The 20748-nt window shown below is 41.9% G+C and overlaps 3 protein-coding genes across 5 annotated transcripts; 2 read left to right on the top strand and 1 right to left on the bottom strand.

Annotated features, from left to right (window-relative positions):
* The first annotated feature begins 225 nt into the window (after positions 1–225).
* On the top strand, positions 226–4027 carry rgp1 (GP1 homolog, RAB6A GEF complex partner 1). 2 transcript variants are annotated; one of them, XM_084563577.1, is made up of 9 exons: positions 226–536; positions 735–850; positions 1389–1522; positions 1697–1780; positions 1930–2079; positions 2430–2576; positions 2849–2976; positions 3060–3237; positions 3325–4027. In XM_084563577.1, exons 1-9 carry the CDS (start codon positions 330–332, stop codon positions 3546–3548), a joined length of 1368 nt encoding a protein of 455 aa, XP_084419703.1. In that variant the 5' UTR covers positions 226–329; the 3' UTR covers positions 3549–4027. The 2 variants fall into 2 exon arrangements, with proteins under 2 accessions (XP_084419703.1, XP_084419704.1); XM_084563578.1 differs by having other exon boundaries at positions 3060–3233; positions 3325–3462.
* Positions 4028–4130: 103 nt separating this feature from the next.
* msmp1 (microseminoprotein, prostate associated 1) lies at positions 4131–5876 on the bottom strand. The gene is made up of 3 exons (XM_084563771.1): positions 5349–5876; positions 5130–5238; positions 4131–4737 (listed from the first exon to the last, which is right to left on the bottom strand). Exons 1-3 carry the CDS (start codon positions 5449–5451, stop codon positions 4563–4565), a joined length of 387 nt encoding a protein of 128 aa, XP_084419897.1. The 5' UTR covers positions 5452–5876; the 3' UTR covers positions 4131–4562.
* Positions 5877–8242: 2366 nt separating this feature from the next.
* Positions 8243–18886, top strand: pik3c3 (phosphatidylinositol 3-kinase, catalytic subunit type 3). Of its 2 annotated transcripts, XM_084546331.1 has the most exons (26): positions 8243–8639; positions 9675–9863; positions 9985–10128; positions 10291–10420; positions 10587–10613; positions 11544–11630; positions 11853–11948; positions 12034–12105; positions 12210–12314; positions 12660–12752; positions 12892–13077; positions 13244–13371; positions 13822–13900; positions 14000–14067; positions 14158–14263; positions 14524–14640; positions 14920–15051; positions 15545–15673; positions 16093–16162; positions 16307–16371; positions 16452–16536; positions 16624–16698; positions 16789–16957; positions 17351–17441; positions 17648–17773; positions 18516–18886. In XM_084546331.1, the coding sequence occupies exons 1-26, from the start codon at positions 8575–8577 to the stop codon at positions 18528–18530; spliced, it is 2649 nt and encodes an 882-aa protein (XP_084402457.1). In that variant the 5' UTR covers positions 8243–8574; the 3' UTR covers positions 18531–18886. The 2 variants fall into 2 exon arrangements, with proteins under 2 accessions (XP_084402457.1, XP_084402458.1); XM_084546332.1 differs by lacking the exon at positions 10587–10613 and having other exon boundaries at positions 8244–8639.
* The last annotated feature ends 1862 nt before the right edge of the window (positions 18887–20748 follow it).

Genomic DNA, 20748 nt, shown 5'->3' on the forward strand with positions numbered 1-20748 from the left:
GTATTTTATTAGACTGGTTCGTTTGAATGTTTTGTATTTATGTGGAAAATTAAAGGCTATTTGTTATTTTTGCGTTTCCTCCCCCCTTCATATTACCATATTACCAGCCCACATCCGACTAACCTGTGGGACGTCTTCTGAAGGGTCGACCAAAAACGATCCCGAAACACTTCGTTCTTGTTTTATTCTTTAAAAACGTAAACATTGAAACGTTATATAGCATATATATATATATATAGTAGACCATCTGTTCAAAACAAGTAGCTGTCACATATATCAATATATAATATATTGATAAATATTTGTATTCTTTAACGATTCCCTTTCCCATGGTTAGTGTATGGTCGTGCAACAGCGGAAATGGAATGCCTTTATATATATTTCTTGTTTACTGTAGGTGGAATGCCAAGTCCCTAAAGAAGCTATGCTTTGTTTTTCGCCAAAGACTGATATGGTTTTATTCGAGAAGTAAATTTACGGTTGCCTTGGAAAAACACAGAGCGACTGTCTCGTCGCAGTTTCGCTTGAGACCGAAGGTATGTGTGTGAATTGTCCTTAAAACAACAGCCATTAGCAAACAGGACCGAACAAGTTAACTTCTTTAGTTTGGCTAGATATGCGTTTATTCAGAACCTTAATGTTGTCCTACTGGAATAATAAAACAATGTATATGCAATGCTAGTGCAGCGTGTTCTCCGTAATAGTGGTCAAATTCTAACTTGTTAACGTTACAGATGATCGAGGTGGTGGCATCCATGGCCCGAGGCCCAGTGTTTCTGGCCGGGGAGCTCATGGAGTGTCTCATAACGTTCACCAACCCGATGTCTCATCTTTCCACTTCAGCGAGCAGGTAGGATTTTATTCTCGTGTCCGCCTCACTTGTCATAGACCTGCACATATAAGATTTCAGTGCCTGAGATTGCTGCGTAATATAGTCAAATGTTTTAAAAGAAGATCTGTGTGCCCAGCTGATAAATGCCACCTTTCCGCACAGTTGTAAGTTAATCCTTAAGGCCAGAGCTTGTCTTGCCTAATATTTGGATTTTTGAAGAGGAAATGAATTATTGCATTCCCTTGCCATATTTGAATGATCTGCCATTAAACACTGTTTGATTATTCGGCTGTCTGATGCTATAGTGCTTGTGTTTTGATGGATACGTTTTTGTTTTGGTGAAGACTTACTGACAAATTATGGTGGCTAAAACATACATTCCAGTATTTTTTTTTGAATTGCAGATAATGTTATAATCTTGGTTTGTCAGTTAGGTTATCTGGTGTCTTGTGAATGAGAAAATGCAGGACACTTACCTCAATAATTTAATCAGCCACACAGCAAACCCCCATGTGTGCAGCCTTTGCTTAAGCCCTGTTTTCTGACTGTGTCCCAGTGAGATGCTGGCGTGGGCCAGCGCTCAGATCCACTGTCAGTTTCATGCCAGTGAGAACAGAGTCGCCCTGCCGGCCCAGGGCAACAAACAGGACGTCCAGGCTGAAAGCGACACGGTGCTGATTCCAAGCAGAGGTGAGTCGGACTAAAAAGGAAGAAGGAAAATATCACATCTGCGATCATCTGAAATGAAAATGTATCGTCTTTTAAATTAACCAAAAACATTTTGCTGCAAATTAAAAGACGGCAAATTCTATGACAAAGATCCAAAAGTGTAATTTGCCTCAGATCTCGTCTCTTCTTCTACAGGAGAACGTGGGCAGTGTGTGCTGGACACACCTCCTAAGATATTATTCTGTGACCTGCGCCTGGATCCTGGAGAGAGTAAAACTTGTATGTGTTAAACATATGAATAATATTTTGGATCCAAAAACAATTCTTTTTTTAAAAAAAAAAAAACAAACAAATCAGTACTTTGAATGAATAAATTAAAATCTTTTCAGATTCAGGCACTCTGACATGCTCTTGTCACTCTCTCACAGATTCATACAGTGAGGTCGTTCCCAGCGATGGGCCTCCCAGTTTCCGCGGTCAGGCCGTGAAGTACGTCTACAAACTGACCATCGGCTGCCAGAGGGTCAACTCCCCGATCAAACTCCTCCGAGTTCCCTTCAGAGTGCTGGTTCTGCAAGGTGGGATGAGTTTGGCCAAGTTTTAAATTAAGTTTCTTGCATTTTGCACTTCTCCCAGGTTGAAACCACAGGGGTTGTGAAAGGTTAACTTCTGCTTTTGTGTGAAAACTGCAGCCGGAAAGTGGATATTTTCTTCTGGCTTTGTGAGCCGAAACACATGCCTAGAAATGTGTTTACGGTTAATGAAAGAGACAACATTATTTTTCAGTTTGCCCTTTTCTTTGCTCTTTGGAATAAAACCAACTTAACACCTTGATAACAAAACTGTGTTTCAAAAATGAGTCACGTTATTAGACTTCTGTCTCAGTTTTCAATGTCTGATTTTGACTGTTTTCCTATTTAACCGGAAGGCATGCCAGAGCCTCCGTTTCCTCAGGATGAGGAGGTTTCTCCCTCCAACCCATTCCTGGAAGAAGAGGAAGCGAGCCGCAGGGATGCTCGGTCTTTGGAGAGAGCACTGGACATGCTGATGGTCACCACCTCAAGACGATGCCCTCGTGAGTTGCATTCACAGTCTTTCTAGCCACAGTTTAAAGCCACTAAATTCACTAAAGTTTATTTTTTTCATGCCAATCCTTTTGTCAACTTTTGTCTGTTTTGATTATTATTGCTATTAAACTATATTAAAATGAAACATTTTCATATAATGGAGGAAAAATCTGTTAGAAAACTAAATATTTCTATACATATACTGCCAACAGTCGTTCTTTATAATACTTTTTCCATAGTTTTTTATTTCTATATCCATGCTTGTGCACCTTTTGTCCAGACATGTTTAATATCACCAATATGCGTGGGAAAGTGGCTGTGTTCTGCATCTTCAAGACCGTTTACAGACTCGGAGAGGACATCATCGGCACATTCAACTTCTCAGAGGGAGACATTCCTTGCTTGCAGGTGTGTTTGCAGTCCAGTTTTTGTAGACACCTCTAGGTTGAATCACTGTGTGATTAATGTGAGGCCGTGTGTGTATTTTCCAGTATTCAGTGAGCCTTCAGAGCGAGGAGGAGATCCAGGAACATTACCAACGGCGACCCGGGCAGGCCATCAGTGTGACCGGACACGGGCGACACATGGAGTCCTGTCTCCACACCGCGTCCAGCCACTTCTCTCTCCCCATCCCCCTGAACGTCACGCCGGGTTTCAGCACAGACGTAGGTCAGTCACCGGTGTCTCAGTCAAATGCCACTTTCAGGTGATTCTTCTTACTTCTTAACTTCCCTTTTTCTTTTTCTTTTAATTTAGTGACCCTAAGATGGCGCCTGCACTTTGAGTTCGTCACTGCCCGGGAGCCTGTGGAACCGCCCACTGTCCTGCAGAACCAATCAGAGGTCACAGTTTGGGCGGGGGCGGAGCATGTCGATGTGGACACCTTCAGTTGGAATCTGCCAATCAAAGTGCTGCCTACAAATCCAGCTTTGGCGTCCTACGTGTCCCAGTTTACAGGGACCAACAGCATTAATATCTGAGTGTGTGTGTGTGTGTGTGTGTGTGTGTGTGAGGTTGTTTAACGTGAGCTAATCGGAAATTCATTTTGTGATTCAGAGCATCGCCCTCTGTGTGTGTGTGTGTGTGTGCGTGTTTGCATGAGAGATGGACTGTTTTTGTTTTTTTTTGTTTTGTTTTTTTTTCTTTTCCAGATGAGAAATGTCAGCTCAGAGGTTTTTATTCCAGGAACAAAGGAGCTATTCCAGTGTATATGCAGAGTTGTTTCAGTTCATTGTGTTGATGAACTTTAAACCTCTTCCCTTCTTGGAGGATTCCACCCCTGTGGTTATCGCGCATTTCTGTATTTATTCCGTTTATCCCTTTTATGCACACTATTTCGTTCTCATTTTATGAACTCAACCGTTTTCTTATACAAGATATTTTTTCTGTATAACTGCTTTTCTTTCAGTTTGTTCTGACGCGTAAGAACTTACGAGAGAAAATTAAAAGCGTGACTTAATATTCACCGACTCGGCATCATTTGTGAACGAGAGTTTTATTTGGAGCATAAATGAGTTACAGCAGAGAACAGGTCAGACTCAGAAAACGGAATTATATATTAATGTAGGAATATATTTACAATTATTCATTACTGGATTAACTGAACTGAATACATAAAAAGAATCATTTAAATGTAGAGATGTACTACTGATGGTTTTAAGCTTGTAAAACTGATTGCAACAAAGTTGTTAAACTTCTGCTTTGTTAAGTATGTAGCTCAGATCAGCCATAAATATAGGGACGGCTTATCATGATAACTGATATTAAACATAAAGGAAAAAAAGTAACATGAGTAAGGAGGACAACTGGATGTTCTTAAATTTGTAAATATTCAGGATAATTCTGCAGTGTCACTTAAATGTACTTCGACAAGCATGTTTCACATTTCCTACACTGATACACAACTTAAGTAAGCAAGTATCTCGTAATATCTCCGGGTGTTTTACTGCAGTAAGTATCCGCTTCACAGGCAAACAGAGTGTGAGTGAGTCGCTCTAGCCCTCGAGCTGCTGCTGCTGCAGCTGAAGGGATCCATGGCTCGGGTCGTTGTTTTCTTCACCTGGGGAGCAGGGCAGGCGGGGGTCGGCCGCCTGGACCAGGAACACTTTGCAGGTCACCTGCTCCACCCGCACCTCGCACCACGCAGGGAAGTCCACCGGCCGATGCACCCTGGGCAGTGATGGAGGTAAAGTTTTTGGAACGAAAAAACAATTCCGTGTATTTTCCACCTTATTCTTTGTAATGTGGACTATAAACTCAGAATTTTGTGCTGGTACAGCAGTGCCACAGAGCAGAGCTTTTATCTCGGGAAGTTTCCAAGTATGGCACTGACTTTCCTAAAATAATAATACAATAATATCTCCTCCCCGAAAACAATGATCTTCTCTGCATACTGGCTACTTTGACTTTAACAATTTCCCACAATTGCCAACTGCAATGCAGAATTTCCTATGAAGAGAAATGCTTTTACATCCATTTACTCCATTCAGTCTCCAAAGCTGGCTGCAGGATAGTGACTGTGCATCTGGACACCAAACCACACTGGGTGTTTGTTTACTCACGTCTCACAGCAACCGACACCAACGGGGTGCAGACAGGTGCACTGCATGCAAGCGTTGTCCATCCAGGTTTCACCCAGTGAGTAGTGCCTCCCCTCGAACTCGCACAGAGCTGGATCAGAACGAAAATTAACTCAGTGATGTGCAGCATTTTTTTATTTATTTTTTTTTTTTTTTAAGAAAAACTAATGTGTAATAAGATTTTAAAGTGTGGCATCTCACCTCTAGAGTCGAAGTGGCACTCCATAGGAGCAGCAAAGCCCCCGCTGGTCCAGAGGAGAAACCCTGCAGCTGCGAGCACCCAGTTCACCGGCTCCATCTTCATGTGGCCTTCTCAGCTTGTGGTTCCTCTTCTGGCTTTTGTTCACTCATTTATACATCCTGAGGGTTTACGACCATGGCGTGGAGGTGTGGTTAGCGCCGTCATGTGGCCCGCAGCCCTGGCTGTGGTAGGTGTCGGCGGTGCCATCCGTTGGGAATGAGGAGGTGGCTGTGTTGTGTGGAAGAGGGGGGGTAAACAGAAGGGAATCTTGTATCTTGGCACGGTTCTGGCACTCTGGAGATCGGCTCGATGCGCTTCAGCGGGCATGAACCTCTAACCTGACAGAAACAATGACACATCCATGTGGTGACTAAGAGAGGGAAGAGTTGGAGAGAGGTGAGATGGAGGGCAGTGAGAGAAAAAGGTTACGTCCAAGGAGAGTAGGAGGAGGAGAGAAATGATTCATCACCAACATCTTTTGGTTTAGTATAGAGTAGCTGAAGATGTGACTAATGCACATCTAAAACACATGTCTAAATATGGATCTATATATGTATTTATATAGATAGATATAGATATAGATATAGATATGGAAATATACAGATGCTTTCTACATGGAACAAGGAATCTTTTACAATCACGTCTACTGATCCCAACCCAACTGAAGATTTATGAGTGATTTTGGTCCAGTGTGTTAGCCTCAACTGGCACTCACAACAAAACACTCCATGAGGGAAATATCTTTTGGAAGAATCATCACCCTAAAAGCGTTCATAAACTCAGAGAAGTACAACAAACAAGTGGCTCGGGCTGAACTAACACATTCTGGGATCATTTTTCTATATAGTTTCTTTACTAAATTGTACAGTATTATAGAATATACACATACAGTTTGGTCAACCAGTGCCTCACTAGGTCTATTTGTTGGTGTATTTAGTCATATACCACACCATCTTTATCCACTAATAAATGCCACAAGGTTTGGTTAAAAACCGTTGGAAAAAACAAGCACACTTTTTTGTCAAACTGCCAAATTTTAATGGTCAAGAATGAATCTTTAAGTTCAACCTTAAAAAGGGGTTTTTCATACTTTATATTGTACTTTGTTATATAACTTATAAGTCTATATGCTTGTGTATATAATTGAGACTAAAGTCCACACTATATCCTTGAGATATAATATTAAAATTTGCCTTTAACAATCTGCATTTCTTTGTAATCTTTGTGAAAGTTCATCCACAAAACTCAAGGAAATATATCAGAGTGTGTCATCTTCCTTAACTTTGCATGGTGGTATCCGTCCATGTGGCTAAAAAGCATTAGCTCATCTTCTTCCACTTGTTTAATATCTGCACGAAGAGGTCGAGATAATCGGAAAAATCCTCTCAAGCTTCTTACAGAGGCCCCGGGGCCTCATAATGTTGTGTTTTATGTGCCTTTTCTCTGGTACCCCCACAGTAGTTGGAAAGTGCTGAAGGGTCTCTGTGATCAGCGAGGGTGCTTCTTCATTCACTTGATCTATATGAGTCACAGTTGCCTCTCTGAAGCTGTACAGTTCATACGTAGGTTCAATTATTTGTTAATAAAACAAACCGTTAAATATAAGTCCTGATGGAATAGATAGTTTGGTCATTTCAGATGTCTGATTCTCTACTCAGCTTTTATTTATTTCCATACAGTTTCAAAGGATGGGAGGTATTTTAATGGTACATGTTCTCCCAGAAGTTCAACTGGCGCTGACCTCCTCAGAGCTTACGGGTCCCATACAATACACGGACACAGACTTCACACCCTGATTTGACAACCGTGTTGTCGTCAGTGTCGATGAAAAGGGAGGTTCCTGTCAAAACAAAAATGAGGATTTTCCTGTCACACGCCTATTGCCCCTTCACGGACATGCACTTAATTGGTGACAAGTGTGTTTTAATTAGAGAGGACTTTCTGTTTGAAGGTTCAGATGGTCGTTACCATGGCGTCATCTTCCCTGGTTCTGTTTGTACGACTGACAGATGGAAAATACATGTCGTATTAGTGTGAATATTTTTTACTGTTAAGCGAATTCCAGCACATAAGTGGACAGTATTACATGTTACATCACATGTATGTTTCCAGTTTGCTGTTATTGATAGTACTGTGTTTGTGGCCTTTTATTTGTGGTTTAACTTCTGACTCACAGTAATGGCCAAAAATACACACAAAGGTGAATTAAAGTTGAAAATGAAATGGCCAGTAAACCAATAGACTTAAGACTGAATCAGTTAAACTCATGTAGTTGCACAATTGTTTACATAAATAAAATGCTTTAATACATCTCATTAACTAAAATGTAAAAATGGCATACTACCAGCACGAGTCTGATTTTTTGTTTACACTGTCTCTTTATATCACCATATCTAAGAAAAACCAACACAGATGCATGTTTCTTTACAGTTTTTCTTACTGTTTGTAGTTATTTAGTGAGAAGTATTGTTTACTTTGGTCCTTTCCATTATTCGACGAGTACATCATTTTTCTATTTTCGACATAATTTCACTATAGTTTATATTTTAAAATAAATGCATAAAGTGCTACCTTAAATTGTAATGTAAAGTATGAACAAAATGAATTCCTCTGTTTACAAGCTCTATAAACATTTGAAAAAAAATAAAAAATAAATTAGCAAATTATTAAACCACCTGATATAATGTTGTGTTGTTTAAAATGTTTTAGGGGTTAATGTGCATGGCCCTTTAATAAAGGTTTTCGAAGCCCCGCCCCTTTTCTCCACTTCCTTCTTTTCCGCTTCAGGCTCGATCAATCAATCCACGATATAACGGTCCACTGAACTCTCATTTCAGTCTCGCTACATCACGGATCTACTACTCATGCCTGGCTGTAGATTTCAGTTGCTGCTGTGTTGTTGTGTAGCTATCAAAAACATCAAATCATGTCCGGTGAGACAGCCGTTAAAAGAATGCCTTTACTTTGACTACATGCGCTTAAATTATCTTTTTAAACTTGTGTACAGACTTGACAACGTGTCTAACCGTGCGGTCGAGGTGTTAGTTGGGCTCCGTGGAGCGTTTTTGTGCTGATCCGAGGCCTTGTCGCAAACCCAACCGCTCGCAAAGTCTCACATAACCGTCAGGGATTTCATGTTGAAGTCGTCAGGTTTTTGGGTAGAATTTAGTGTTTCCCCGTCGGAAGATGGACACTGATAAATTTAACTATGTTTACAGCTGTGACTTGGACATCAACGTTCAACTTAAGATGTAAGTTTTGCACTTAATACGCCGCTTTTGTTCATGCGGTGTTAACTAATCTGTCTTGTGACTTGACAGGATGCTCGCGGTGTTTGTTTTATGTGTTATTGTTTCACTGACGCGGTTTTTCTGAGTTTATTCTGAATTGCAAACAGTTTACAGCTTCTGAAACAGACTGTACATCTATTAAACTCGGTGTTTCTTGTTTAAAAGGCAAATATTTGTGTGTGTTTGGAAAAATTGAAGGCTCCCCTACAGCCAGTTATGATCGACGTATAATAAACACACCGATTAGTCGATTAATGGAGCGTAATCTATAGATTACTTCATAATTAAAATAAGTTGTGGTTGCATTCATAGTCTGACCTACCTGCTGGAGGAACTGCTCATATTTGTTTAGCATTTTTTTCATAAATAAATTGTCTACATTTATTAGTTATGTATGAAAACTGCAATACATTTCTTCCAAACTAAAAGTAAGTGACTAAAAGGTCGTGAGCATGGCTGGCTGCTTACTTTCGGTATCATGACTCAGCTAGCATGTGCCTGCTGAGCACTCTCAACTTGGCAACACAATGTGTCCTGTATTTAAAGCATGTGAACTAATATTGAATCATAAAAGGCTAAGTATTAAGTTAGTATGTCTCTTCATCTGACTGCAGTATTGTACTCCTGTGGCATCTGGGTCAATGTCAATAATAGTTTAACTTCAGCAATTCTTCATGCTATCTCATCTAAATATGAGCAAAGTTTAAGGAAAGACTTGCTAAAGACAACATGCAAAACAGTAACAGTTTTGGTGTTTGTGGAAATACCTGTGCATACTTTTATACTTTTTAAAGCTAATATTTAATTTCATCTATCCTGACAGCTTCTAGAAAACTACTTTAAAATGAGCACAGTTGATAAAGAACTAAGAAAAAAAGTCCAAAGCCTCCAAATATTTACTCTATTGTTAATGAACAAGTTTGAGCACTCTTCTTGAACAAACAAATGGCTTCTCTCCTTTCTTACCTCCACGATTCCTCCTGTCTCCCCTACCAGAGGGAGTCTAGAAGGAAAGCGAGAGCAGAAGAGCTACAAAGCGCTGCTCGAAGACCCGATGCTGCGGTTCTCTGGCCTCTACCAGGAGAACTGCTCGGACCTCTATGTCACCTGTCAGGTGTTTGCTGAAGGAAAACCTCTCGCTCTCCCTGTTCGCACCTCATACAAAGCGTTCAGCACACGTTGGAAGTAAGAACCGTGCTGTGTTTTTGCACTGACATTGGCTTTTTAGAGCTAAAACTAACTGCTTGTATATTTATCTCCTCTTTAATTTTTCTTTCACTGTGCTCCCTCTTTTTGTCCTGTGAAGCTGGAATGAGTGGCTGCGGCTACCAGTAAAGTACCCAGACCTTCCCCAAAGTGCCCAAGTTGCTCTCACAGTTTGGGACATCTATGGGCCCGGCAGAGCCGTCCCTGTCGGGGGAACAACCGTCACTTTATTTGGCAAATATGGGTGAGTGTACTCATGGCTTATTAATTATTGTTCCTTACTGACAGAACAAAGCAAAGCAAGGTTGCAAAATGAGCTACAACTTAACTGCACTGATATTTGAATGTAAAAGTGCACAAAAACAACCTTGATGTGTTTCAAACACCTCCTCTGGTCCTGTTCTAGTATGTTTCGGCAAGGGATGCATGACCTGAAGGTTTGGCCCGGGGTGGAGGGGGATGGAGGGGAGCCCACCACTACACCAGGACGCACCAGCAGCAGCCTGGCAGAAGACCAGATGGGTAGACTCGCTAAGGTACATAACAGTATGAGTGTGCAGACGTGAAAAGTGAGGATAGGATTTTGTGTGTGAGTCAGTGGATTGGGTAAAAATAAATTGGATGGAAGGTTAATAAGAAGCCTTGTGCCTGCGTTGGTGAAAGAGACAAACCCTCCGATGTCTAAACCATCATCTGTTCCAGGGCCCTGACCTGGAGGTACTCAGTGATGTGAGTACAAGCAGAGGAGTTAGTGTTGGCAATGCAGAACGTGTGTGTGTGTGTGTGTGTGTGTGTGCGCGTGACAAGACCATGGCTAAAAAGTATTTGCAAATAAATCTCCACTTGTGTTAATTAATTAATGATAACCACATCAGGACAATTCAGACTGTGGCAGGGGCATTAAATATTAAGTTTCTCTATTGATTAGCTATTAGCTCTGTTCACGTTGCATTGTTCTATGTGGGAAGCCCATAAGCAGGATACATCTATTTAGTCCATTTACAAATACGTTTTGACCAGGTTTTGATGTGAACACTTGTCTGTCCAGGTGTACGGCTGCGTTCTTGAAGGCATCACAAACATTGTTTTTTTTTTTTTTTTAAAGTTGCTGTTACTGTCACATGTCAGTGTGTTTTAGTGTGCATGGATTTCATGTTTACGTGGAGACACAAGAAAATGACGTTTATTAACTTGTTGCAGCTTTTGGGGGGTACTTAAAGGATGCTGTCAGGGAGCGCATCTTATTTTCACGTTTGTTTAAATTCTTATTTTCCTTCCTTATTTATTTATTTTTATTCATCATGAGTGTAGTTGACTTAATCGTATTTAAGGTTCCGGCTGTTGCCAGTTCTTGTTTTTTGAGTGAGTGCTAATTCTAACCAGCTGAGTTGTGATCTTTGTGTTCATCGGCAAGCGTTTGCTTACATTCCCAACACTCACTAACTGATGAGTGGATTGGCTGCTGAGTGTGTGACCCGACATGCTGGTTTGGCTGCTGGCACCGAGTTTGTGCATGATCAGTCGAGCTGTTTGCACACAAGCCACTGTGCTGTGACCAGTTCTGCAACAACACAACCTCAATTTCTGTATTTATATGTCTGTAAACTGCTCGTCTCTCCACCCTCTTTCCTCTCCTCATCTTTCCCCATCTCCATCCAGCTGACGAAGGCTCACCGACAGGGGCACATGGTGAAGGTGGACTGGCTGGACCGTCTGACCTTCAGAGAGATTGAGATGATCAACGAGGTGAGGTGGTTTAGCCGCGTTATGTTGTGTATGTACTGCAGAATATATGGACTCAGGAAAACACACCAGCTTCATGTGAGTGATCATTAAAACCTGGAAAATACAAATTAGTCCCTGTTAGACCCGCATGCGCATCTTGGAGAGTTAGTGAGAAAGAACAATGCAGTAACTGTGATGTTTTTAAGAGTTTCACTGTAAAACTCCATCTGTGTGTTTCTGCAGAGCGAGAAGCGCAGCTCTAACTTCATGTACCTCATGGTGGAGTTTCCTCGTGTCAAAACAAATGACAAGGAATACAGCATTGTCTATTATGAGAAGGTATTTTCATTTATATTAGCATCTTATTAAAAAATGCATAATGTTTTGTCCACTGATTGGTATTTTGTGCTACGTCTCCATTCAGGACGGAGATGACACTTCGCCCGTTCTTACCAGCTGCGACATCGTAAAGGTTCCTGACCCACAGATGGCGATGGTGAGACACGCATTTATAGTAGCTTTGATGATGTATAAAAGAATTCTGCAGATTTAGCCGGTGTTTGCATTTAATTCACGGTTTGTTCTCACTTTTCCTCGCAGGAGAACCTGGTGGAGAGCAAGCACCACAAACTGGCTCGTAGCCTTCGCAGTGGGCCCTCGGATCACGACCTGAAGCCCAACGCTGCCACACGTGACCAGCTCAATGTAAGCAGCTGCGAGTCCGGGTTTCATGTAGGATCTGTTGCAAAGTATGTGATCAAATGCAACAGTGAGGAAGTTTATGATGTGTCACCGCAGGATTAATGAAAAGCTGCATAAATACAAATAAAAATAATTCACATTGAGGTAAGTCTAGACAGAATGGTTCTTTTAAATGTGTCCTCAGATCTGTTATATAAGCGCTATAACCACAAAAGGAAAGTCGAAAGCGGGGCACAGCTTATGCAAAGTAGGACTACAGTAGATCAGTGCAGGCAGGTGTCTGAACATGCAATGCTCTAAAAATCAGAACACATTTTTGACATGTTTTGTGTCTGCATTCACCAATAGATCATCGTTAGCTACCCTCCAACCAAGCAGCTGACCTCTGAGGAGCAGGACCTGGTGTGGAAGTTCAGATACTATCTCACCACACAGGAAAAGGTGGGTGTCTCAGTAGTTTCCCTTCTGCTATATCCACGTGTACAGTACGTTAAAAACAAAAACACCTCACTATGTGTCTCCCCAAGCGGCAGCTACCGTATACGCTTGTTCACATGTTGCTACCTCCTCCTCCGTCCAGGCCCTGACGAAGTTCCTGAAGTGCGTGAACTGGGATCTGCCGCAGGAGGCTAAGCAGGCTCTTGAGCTGCTGGGGAAGTGGCGGCCCATGGATGTGGAGGACTCCCTGGAGCTGCTGTCCTCCCATTTCACAAACCCCACAGTGCGACGCTACGCCGTGGCACGCCTGCAGCAGGCTGATGATGAGGTAGGCGAAGGAGGACTGAGAGGGGTCAGGATACGACAACCTGACCGTAACCAACAAAAACATAAACATATATTTTAAATACTTCATTACATTTGTAAAAAGTGTGATGTACTGGAGATATATTTTTGTTGTACCATCATCATAATTGTTCCCATCTCTTCTCCAGGACCTGCTGATGTACCTTCTCCAGCTGGTGCAGGCGCTCAAATATGAGAGCTTCAATGATATTCAGGGAGGCTTGGAGCCAGGCAAGAGGGACAGCCAGGGACTTACAGATGACTCCACAGTGGACAGGTCAGTCCTTGAGCTGCTCTGGCTGGGAATTAGAACCACTACTAGCCACACTTACTGGGACAGGAGTTCTTGTCTGGTCTTCCTGACAAAAAAAAATGTCTTTGAAGTGTGAAACATGTTTCTTCACTTCTAGGATCTAAATGTACCCCAAAGTGTTCACTGGCTGCGGGAGCGTTTGCTGACTTGCAGAGTGTGATTATTTCTCTTTCAGAAACCGTAATGAACTCATTGGGTGTTTTACAATTTTACTGGCAGATCTGCAGCTGTGCTCAGAATCTCAGGCTGCCGGCTGGTTGTAGATGACCGCATGTAGAATGAAGCACGGATGAACAATGCAGACATTAAAATGAAACGTCTCCTAAGTTTTTGTAATATCTTCAAACTTTCTCGTCGTTTGTTAATTATTTTTTTTAACATTTTTGTTTCTCTTTCATTCTTTTTTTTTTGCAGTCAGTCTGTTTCTGGTACATCTGGACCGCCCACTGCCTCACAGAAAGGCAAAGAAGGGGCCGACAGTGAGAATCTAGAGGTTAGAAAATGTCAAAAAAAAAAAAGACAGGGAAAAACATGACATATTAATGTAGGTCAGCTGTATGAAACACAACGTTGTATCTTTGTGTCTTTGTAGCAAGACCTGTGTACGTTCCTCATATCGCGCGCTTGCAAGAACTCCACGCTAGCCAACTACTTGTACTGGTGAGTGCAGTTCATAGTGTTTCTTTAATTAAAAATCCCAAAGCTTTGAGGTTTATTATGACATGCATGCATGCGTAAATTCTTCCACAGGTACGTGATTGTGGAGTGTGAGGATCAAGACACCCAGCAGAGAGATCCGAAGACCCATGAGATGTACCTGAACGTCATGAGGAGGTTCAGTCAGGCTTTACTCAAGGTTAGCACTCGAAACATTATGTACAGAATAAGGCAAGAAGTTAATTATTCGTCTATGTTTTTTTAATGTACAACTTAAATTAGCTTTTGTGTGTGAAATCGGCTACATGTCATAAATAAATTGGCCAAATTTGTCATTGTTTGCTGTTAAAAATGAGAGTGGAGCCACGTCAAACTACAGACAAAATATCTTTCTTATTTTTTTTTCCCCTTCTTCTGTAAATCCCGCCCTTTGACGCGCACACTTTCTCTCCTCTCCAGGGTGATAAGAGTGTGAGGGTGATGCGGTCACTCTTAGCCGCCCAGCAAACGTTTGTAGACAGACTGGTGCAGCTGATGAAGGCTGTCCAAAGGGAGAGCGGAAATCGCAAGAAGAAGGTAAATATGTGTTTGAACACGCAGCATATATTTAGAATTCAGATCTAAATGATTATAGAAACTGATAAACGGGAAGTGTCCTCCATCATTGTTTAATTTCTTCCATGTCACTCTGCATGCAGTTGATGGAAGAAAAAAAAAAAAATACACCCTTTATAATTTTCAAGCTCTTCTAAAGATATTTTGTTAATTCTGATGGTCAGCTGTAGTGGTTCCTGTTTCTGCTTAATTGTGTTAACATCGGCGTCCCTCTGTGTGTGTGTGTCTGTGTGTGTGCAGACGGAGCGGCTGCAGGCTCTGCTGGCTGACAACGAGAAGGTGTATCTCTCCGAGATTGAGCCGATTCCTCTTCCTCTGGAGCCTCAGATCAGGATCAGAGGCATCGTCCCGGACACGGCAACTCTCTTTAAGGTAGTTCATACAACTGAACCGAAAACTGAAATTGAAATGTCGGATGAAGCAGTAAAGTCAGGGTTCTGTCACAGGACGAGTCGAGCCTTGGAGTTTGAACAACAACCACATTAGTTTTCCTGCTTTGGTTTCCTCCTTTTCTGACTTACAAAGAGGAACATACGTCTTGTCCTGCATGTTAACTTAATCAGAGACCGAACAAGCACTCAGATTAAGTCCGCAGATGAGGTCAGTTAGATGCTGCATAGCTCCCTAACTGCTCAGCTGCACCATATCAAACGGCATAAAAACGTACCTGTGGACATCACTAAGGTCTGGGTAGATGCTGGTGTGGTCCTTACTCTTCAAACGTTACTCTACAGCGCAAGTAATCTAGTCACCGAAACTTTAGGAAAGACATTCAGCGCTAGAATTTAAAGGTTCACTATCAGTGGGATTCCAATATCTGTGCAATGTACAGTCAGTATTAAATGTTCTTCTGTCTGTGTGTCAGAGTGCTCTGATGCCAGCCAAACTGATCTTCAAGGCTGAGGATGGAGCCATGTACCCGGTGATCTTCAAGCACGGAGACGACCTGAGACAAGACCAGCTCATCCTGCAGATCATCTCACTCATGGACAAAGTAAGGACTGATGATATTAGTGGACAGGGATGTGGGACCACAGGGGATTGAGCTTGTAGTCAATACAACAAATAGTGAACATCATCAGTAATAAAGTCAGCAGTGAAAAACCCTTTAAATCCTACACATAGATTAGCGGCCATTGATATATTAATATAATCCGTTTTAGATAACCTAGCACATTTATAACGTGACATTCAATATTTGCACATCTTGTCAGCGGCGTCCTCTGTGGTGATCAACCTTTCAGGACTTAAAGGTTCTCTCTGCTGCGTCTGAATTCAGCAGACCTCTTCTATTTGGTTAAAATGAACTTCACAGATCTTATTAGCTAATTAATTCTCTGGCTGCTGTTTCCTCTGGCTAAAATTAAAAACCTTAAGCGTAACCTATTTTTTTCTTCTTTTTTTTCTTTATAGCTGTTAAGGAAAGAGAATTTGGACCTGAAATTGACGCCCTACAAAGTTCTAGCCACCAGCACTAAACACGGTAAGAAAACCTCTCAATGCCATCCCGATCTTTTTGTGACGTAAGAAGACGTAAATACGTTAAGTTGAATGCACAGGATGCATTTGGAAAAAACAAGTACTGAATATGTGTCTCCATAATCCAAACTGTATATTCTTGTTGCAGGTTTCATGCAGTTTGTCCAGTCTGTTCCTGTTGCTGAAGTCCTGGCCACTGAAGGCAACATCCAGGCGAGTAGAGTTTAACGCATGACTTGAGGCAATGTGAAATCAGTGAAACACTGCTAACATTTGACCTCATATTATAACAGAGCTTCTTCAGGAAGCATGCACCCAGTGAAAAAGGACCCTACGGCATCAGCCCGGAGGTGATGGACACCTACGTCAAGAGCTGCGGTATGTCACTCGCTACAGATTATTCTGCACGGCAGGTTAACTGATCTCAGCCGTCTAACCAGTGTCTCTCTCGCTGTCTCCTTCCAGCTGGTTACTGTGTCATCACATACATCCTGGGAGTAGGAGACAGACATCTGGACAACCTGCTTCTGACCAAGACTGGTGAGGCAGACATGCTCTTAGAGACATGATTCATGTGTGACTTTCTCCAAGAGCTGTTCTTCTGAATATCCTTTACCTCCCTTCATCCAGGGAAGCTCTTCCACATCGACTTCGGCTACATCCTGGGACGAGACCCCAAACCGCTGCCTCCACCTATGAAGCTGAGTAAAGAGATGGTGGAAGGGATGGGGGGCATGCAGAGCGAGCAGTACCAGGAGTTCAGGAAGCAGTGCTACACCGCGTTCCTTCACCTAAGGAGGTAGATACAAACTAATAGCAGAAGTTTCAACTGGAGGCATTAAAGGCTCAAAATGAAAGAATCTGTTGATGTTGTTCCTGTTTTTCCTCTTCCTGCTGTTCTTCTTCCCCTCACAACCTCCCTTCTCATTTTCCAGCCCTTCCTCTTCATCCACCTCTTGTTCTTCTCCTGGTTCACCTTCACAAATATAGGCCTCCTCTTCCTCCTACAGTTCTTTTTTCCATATCTTCCTATTTCTCCTCCTCCCCCTCTTCTTCTTCCTTGTTCTTCCTATTCTTCCCTGCTATCCTCCACCAAACATATGTTTTTTCAGAAGCATCATAAACAAACACGCGTGCCCTGCACATATTCAGTCTCTGAACTAAACCGTCTGTCTCCCCTTCGTCCCTTCAGATACTCCAACCTGATCCTGAATCTGTTCTCACTCATGGTGGATGCCAATATTCCCGACATTGCTCTGGAGCCTGACAAGACCGTCAAGAAGGTAGGTTTATTAATAGCTCACTTAGGTTAATCAAGTCTCTGTTTTCTAAATCTTATTTATTAGATGTCTGTCATGACTAAGACTAGAATCAAATGTCACATGAAGGGGTTTCGTCATTCATCCATTAACTATATTACAATTTATTGAACGAGAAGCTGATACAACAGTTCCTGACATTGTAACGAGAGACGTTTATTTGGATCCAGGTGCAGGATAAGTTCAGGTTGGACCTGTCGGATGAGGAGGCGGTCCACTACATGCAGAGTCTGATTGATGAGAGTGTGGGCGCTCTGTTTGCTGCAGTGGTCGAGCAGATACACAAATTTGCTCAGGTAAGTGTAGTTGGATATACAAAACAGAATGAAACAGAGCTGGGTGACGAGTATAAGAGGAAATATTCTTTAGATTTGGGGAAAAAAAAAATCACCTACCCTTTCTTCCTCAGCCTCTCCATTTTCATCACTTTCTACTTCTCCTTTCTTCCTCTTCATCATTGACCTCTCTTCTTTCTCCTCTTCACTAGTTTCCTTTTCATCTTATTTTCTCTCTTTCTTCCTCCTCCACTTCTTTCTCCCTTTTTATTTCTTCTCTCTTCTTTGTTGCCTGTTTCCTCCTTACCTCCTTTGTAATCCTCATCTTCAAAGTCCATAAGTATCATCTTCCTCCTCCTCTGTTTTTGTAGTGCTGTCCTTCATCTTTATAACTGGTTATAGGATCATTGCACACACTGACCTAATATAGAAACAAAGACACAACTCTAACAGGCCCAAAACTGAGTTTGATTATTACAGCGCTTTTTACAGCACTTAAATCGGCTCAATTCAGTGCTTTTGGTCAGTGTTCACAAAACTAATATATAACTAACTAATTTAAATTTAAAGGATTTTGTATACAGAAACTTTTCAGTGTCAAAGTGGTAACTTCAACTCGGAATGGTACGCTGTAGTAAACCACAGGCGGTAAAACATAAACTTTAAAAAAAAAAAAAAGCAAAAATTTGCAGCACTGATTGATATTTTCAGAACGTTAAATATCAGTAGCTCCTATTAAGACTATGTTCCTGTCTCTATTCAGTATTGGCGCAGATGAACAATGCAGAGACGGCTGAGACGAGGGTGAACTGGATGGAAATTCTGCAGCAGAAACACATGATGATAAGGCTCTGGCCCCACTGATGCCGTGTGTGTGTGTGTACGAGTGTGTATGTGTGCGTGAGCTTGTGTGTGTGTGTGTGTGTGCACGAAGACAGAAGAAAGAAACCCAGTGACACTGTTAAAAAGGCCAAGAATGCACTGCCAACCTTTACTGCAAGACGGTGAAACAAAGACACAAACGCCTTTGTTCGCTTCTGTATATATCATGTATATTAATTATTGAATGAATGATTGATTGAAATGTAAGGCCAAATAAAAGACTGTTGTTACAACCACTCAGTCAAATGCATTTCTAAAGCGGTGTATATTTTTCATCATTTTAGCCCAAAAAACTGCTGCTATGCAGTGTTTACTCTACGCAACATGTTTTTTAATTGAGCATTGCTGACCATCTGTGGACGGTCATACTGTTGAAACAAGTCGAATCCCCACAGGGCGGGTGAGTCAGCGAGCGGGTGACTAAGCATTTCCTGCCAGACACTGAGAGACAAGGAACATGAAACACAAGATATAGATTTATTTAAGGTATAGTCTAGTCTGACAAGTTGGCAAAGTTTGAAGTATTTATTTATATTTAGTTTGTCATGCCTTTACAAAGCTTTTTAAACCATAGCAGACAACTTACACTGACCTGCCAGGTCCATCAAGTATATAAATACACATAGATATGTTCAGCTGCTCAGTAATGCAAATATCCAATCAGCCAATCACATGGCAGCAACTCAGTGCATGTATACCTGGTCAAGACGGTCTGCTGAAGTTCAAACCAAGCATCACAATGGGGAAGAAGTGACTTTGAACGCGTCATGGTTGTTGGTCTGAGTATTTCAGAAACTGCTGATCTACTGGGATTTTCAAACGCAACCATCTCTGAGGTTTACAGTGAGCTGATGTTCTCTAGGTAAAAGATAAAGGCAGCAATAACTCAAGTAACCACTTGCTACAACCGAGGTATACAGAAAGAGCATCTCTGAACGTACAACACATCAAACTTTGAAGAAGATGGGCTACAGCAGCAGAAGACCACACCGTGTCCTACTACTGTCAGCACAAAACTGGGGCTACAATTCACAAGGGCTCTACAAAGTTGTACAATAGAAGATTGTAAAAGCACTGCCTGGTCTGATGGGATTTTTGCTGTGACATTTGGATGGTATCGGGTCAGAATGTGGCGTAAACGACATGAAACGATGGATCTAGCTTGTCTTCTGTCAAGGGTTTAGGCTGGTGGTAGCACCGTAATGGTGTGGGTGATACACTGTTCAAAATAATTAAAGGAACACTTTGAAAACACATCAGATCTCAGCAGGGAAAGAAATCATGCTGGATACCTACACTCACTGATATGGACTGGGTAATATGTTAGGTGCGAAAGTATGCCACATCATTTGATGGAAGTGACTATGATCAACCTACAGAGGACTGAAGACATTCTGGACATTTTGCTGAAATTTCATTGCAGCCACTCAATTCCTTTGTTCTCCAGGAACTCCTTGCATGCTCTTGCTACATGAGGCCGGGCATTGTTGTGCACCAGGAGGAACCCAGGAACCGGTGCACCAGCGTAGGGTCTGACAATGGATCCAAGGATTTAATCCCGATACCTGATGACAGTCAGGGGGGTCATCGTCTAGCCTGTAGAGGTCTGTCCGTCCCTCCATGAATATGCCTCCCCAGACCACCACTGGCCCACCACAAAATGGGTCATGCTGAACGATCTTACAGGCAGCATAACGCTCTCCTTGGCTCCTCCAGATCCTTTCGCATCTGTCACATGTGCTCAGGGTGCTCCCATCTGTGAAAAGCACAGGCCTCCAGTGGCGGACCTGACAATTCTGATTCTGTACTATACTGCAAGCACCACTTTTAGCACCACTACTCTATGATTTCATCAAAACGTTTAGCCGCAAAGCCACAGTAGAGAATAGGAAAAAATAAAGAGGAATAAAGCAGCATTTAACTACTAAATTGAAAAATTTACAAAGAAAGAGAACTTCCTCAAAGGTATCCATAGGGCAAAGATACAAAAAAAGTCACTGCCAACAAAAGAAGATAGATAGATAGATTAGACTAATAACTTTAAAGCTAAATTTAAACAGCCACCACATCTTTTATCAAAAGTTTAAGATAAAGATAGTATCATAATAGATTAC

This window comes from Chelon labrosus, assembly GCF_963514085.1.
Source record: "Chelon labrosus genome assembly, chromosome: 1".
Classification (NCBI taxonomy): Eukaryota; Metazoa; Chordata; class Actinopteri; order Mugiliformes; family Mugilidae; genus Chelon; species Chelon labrosus.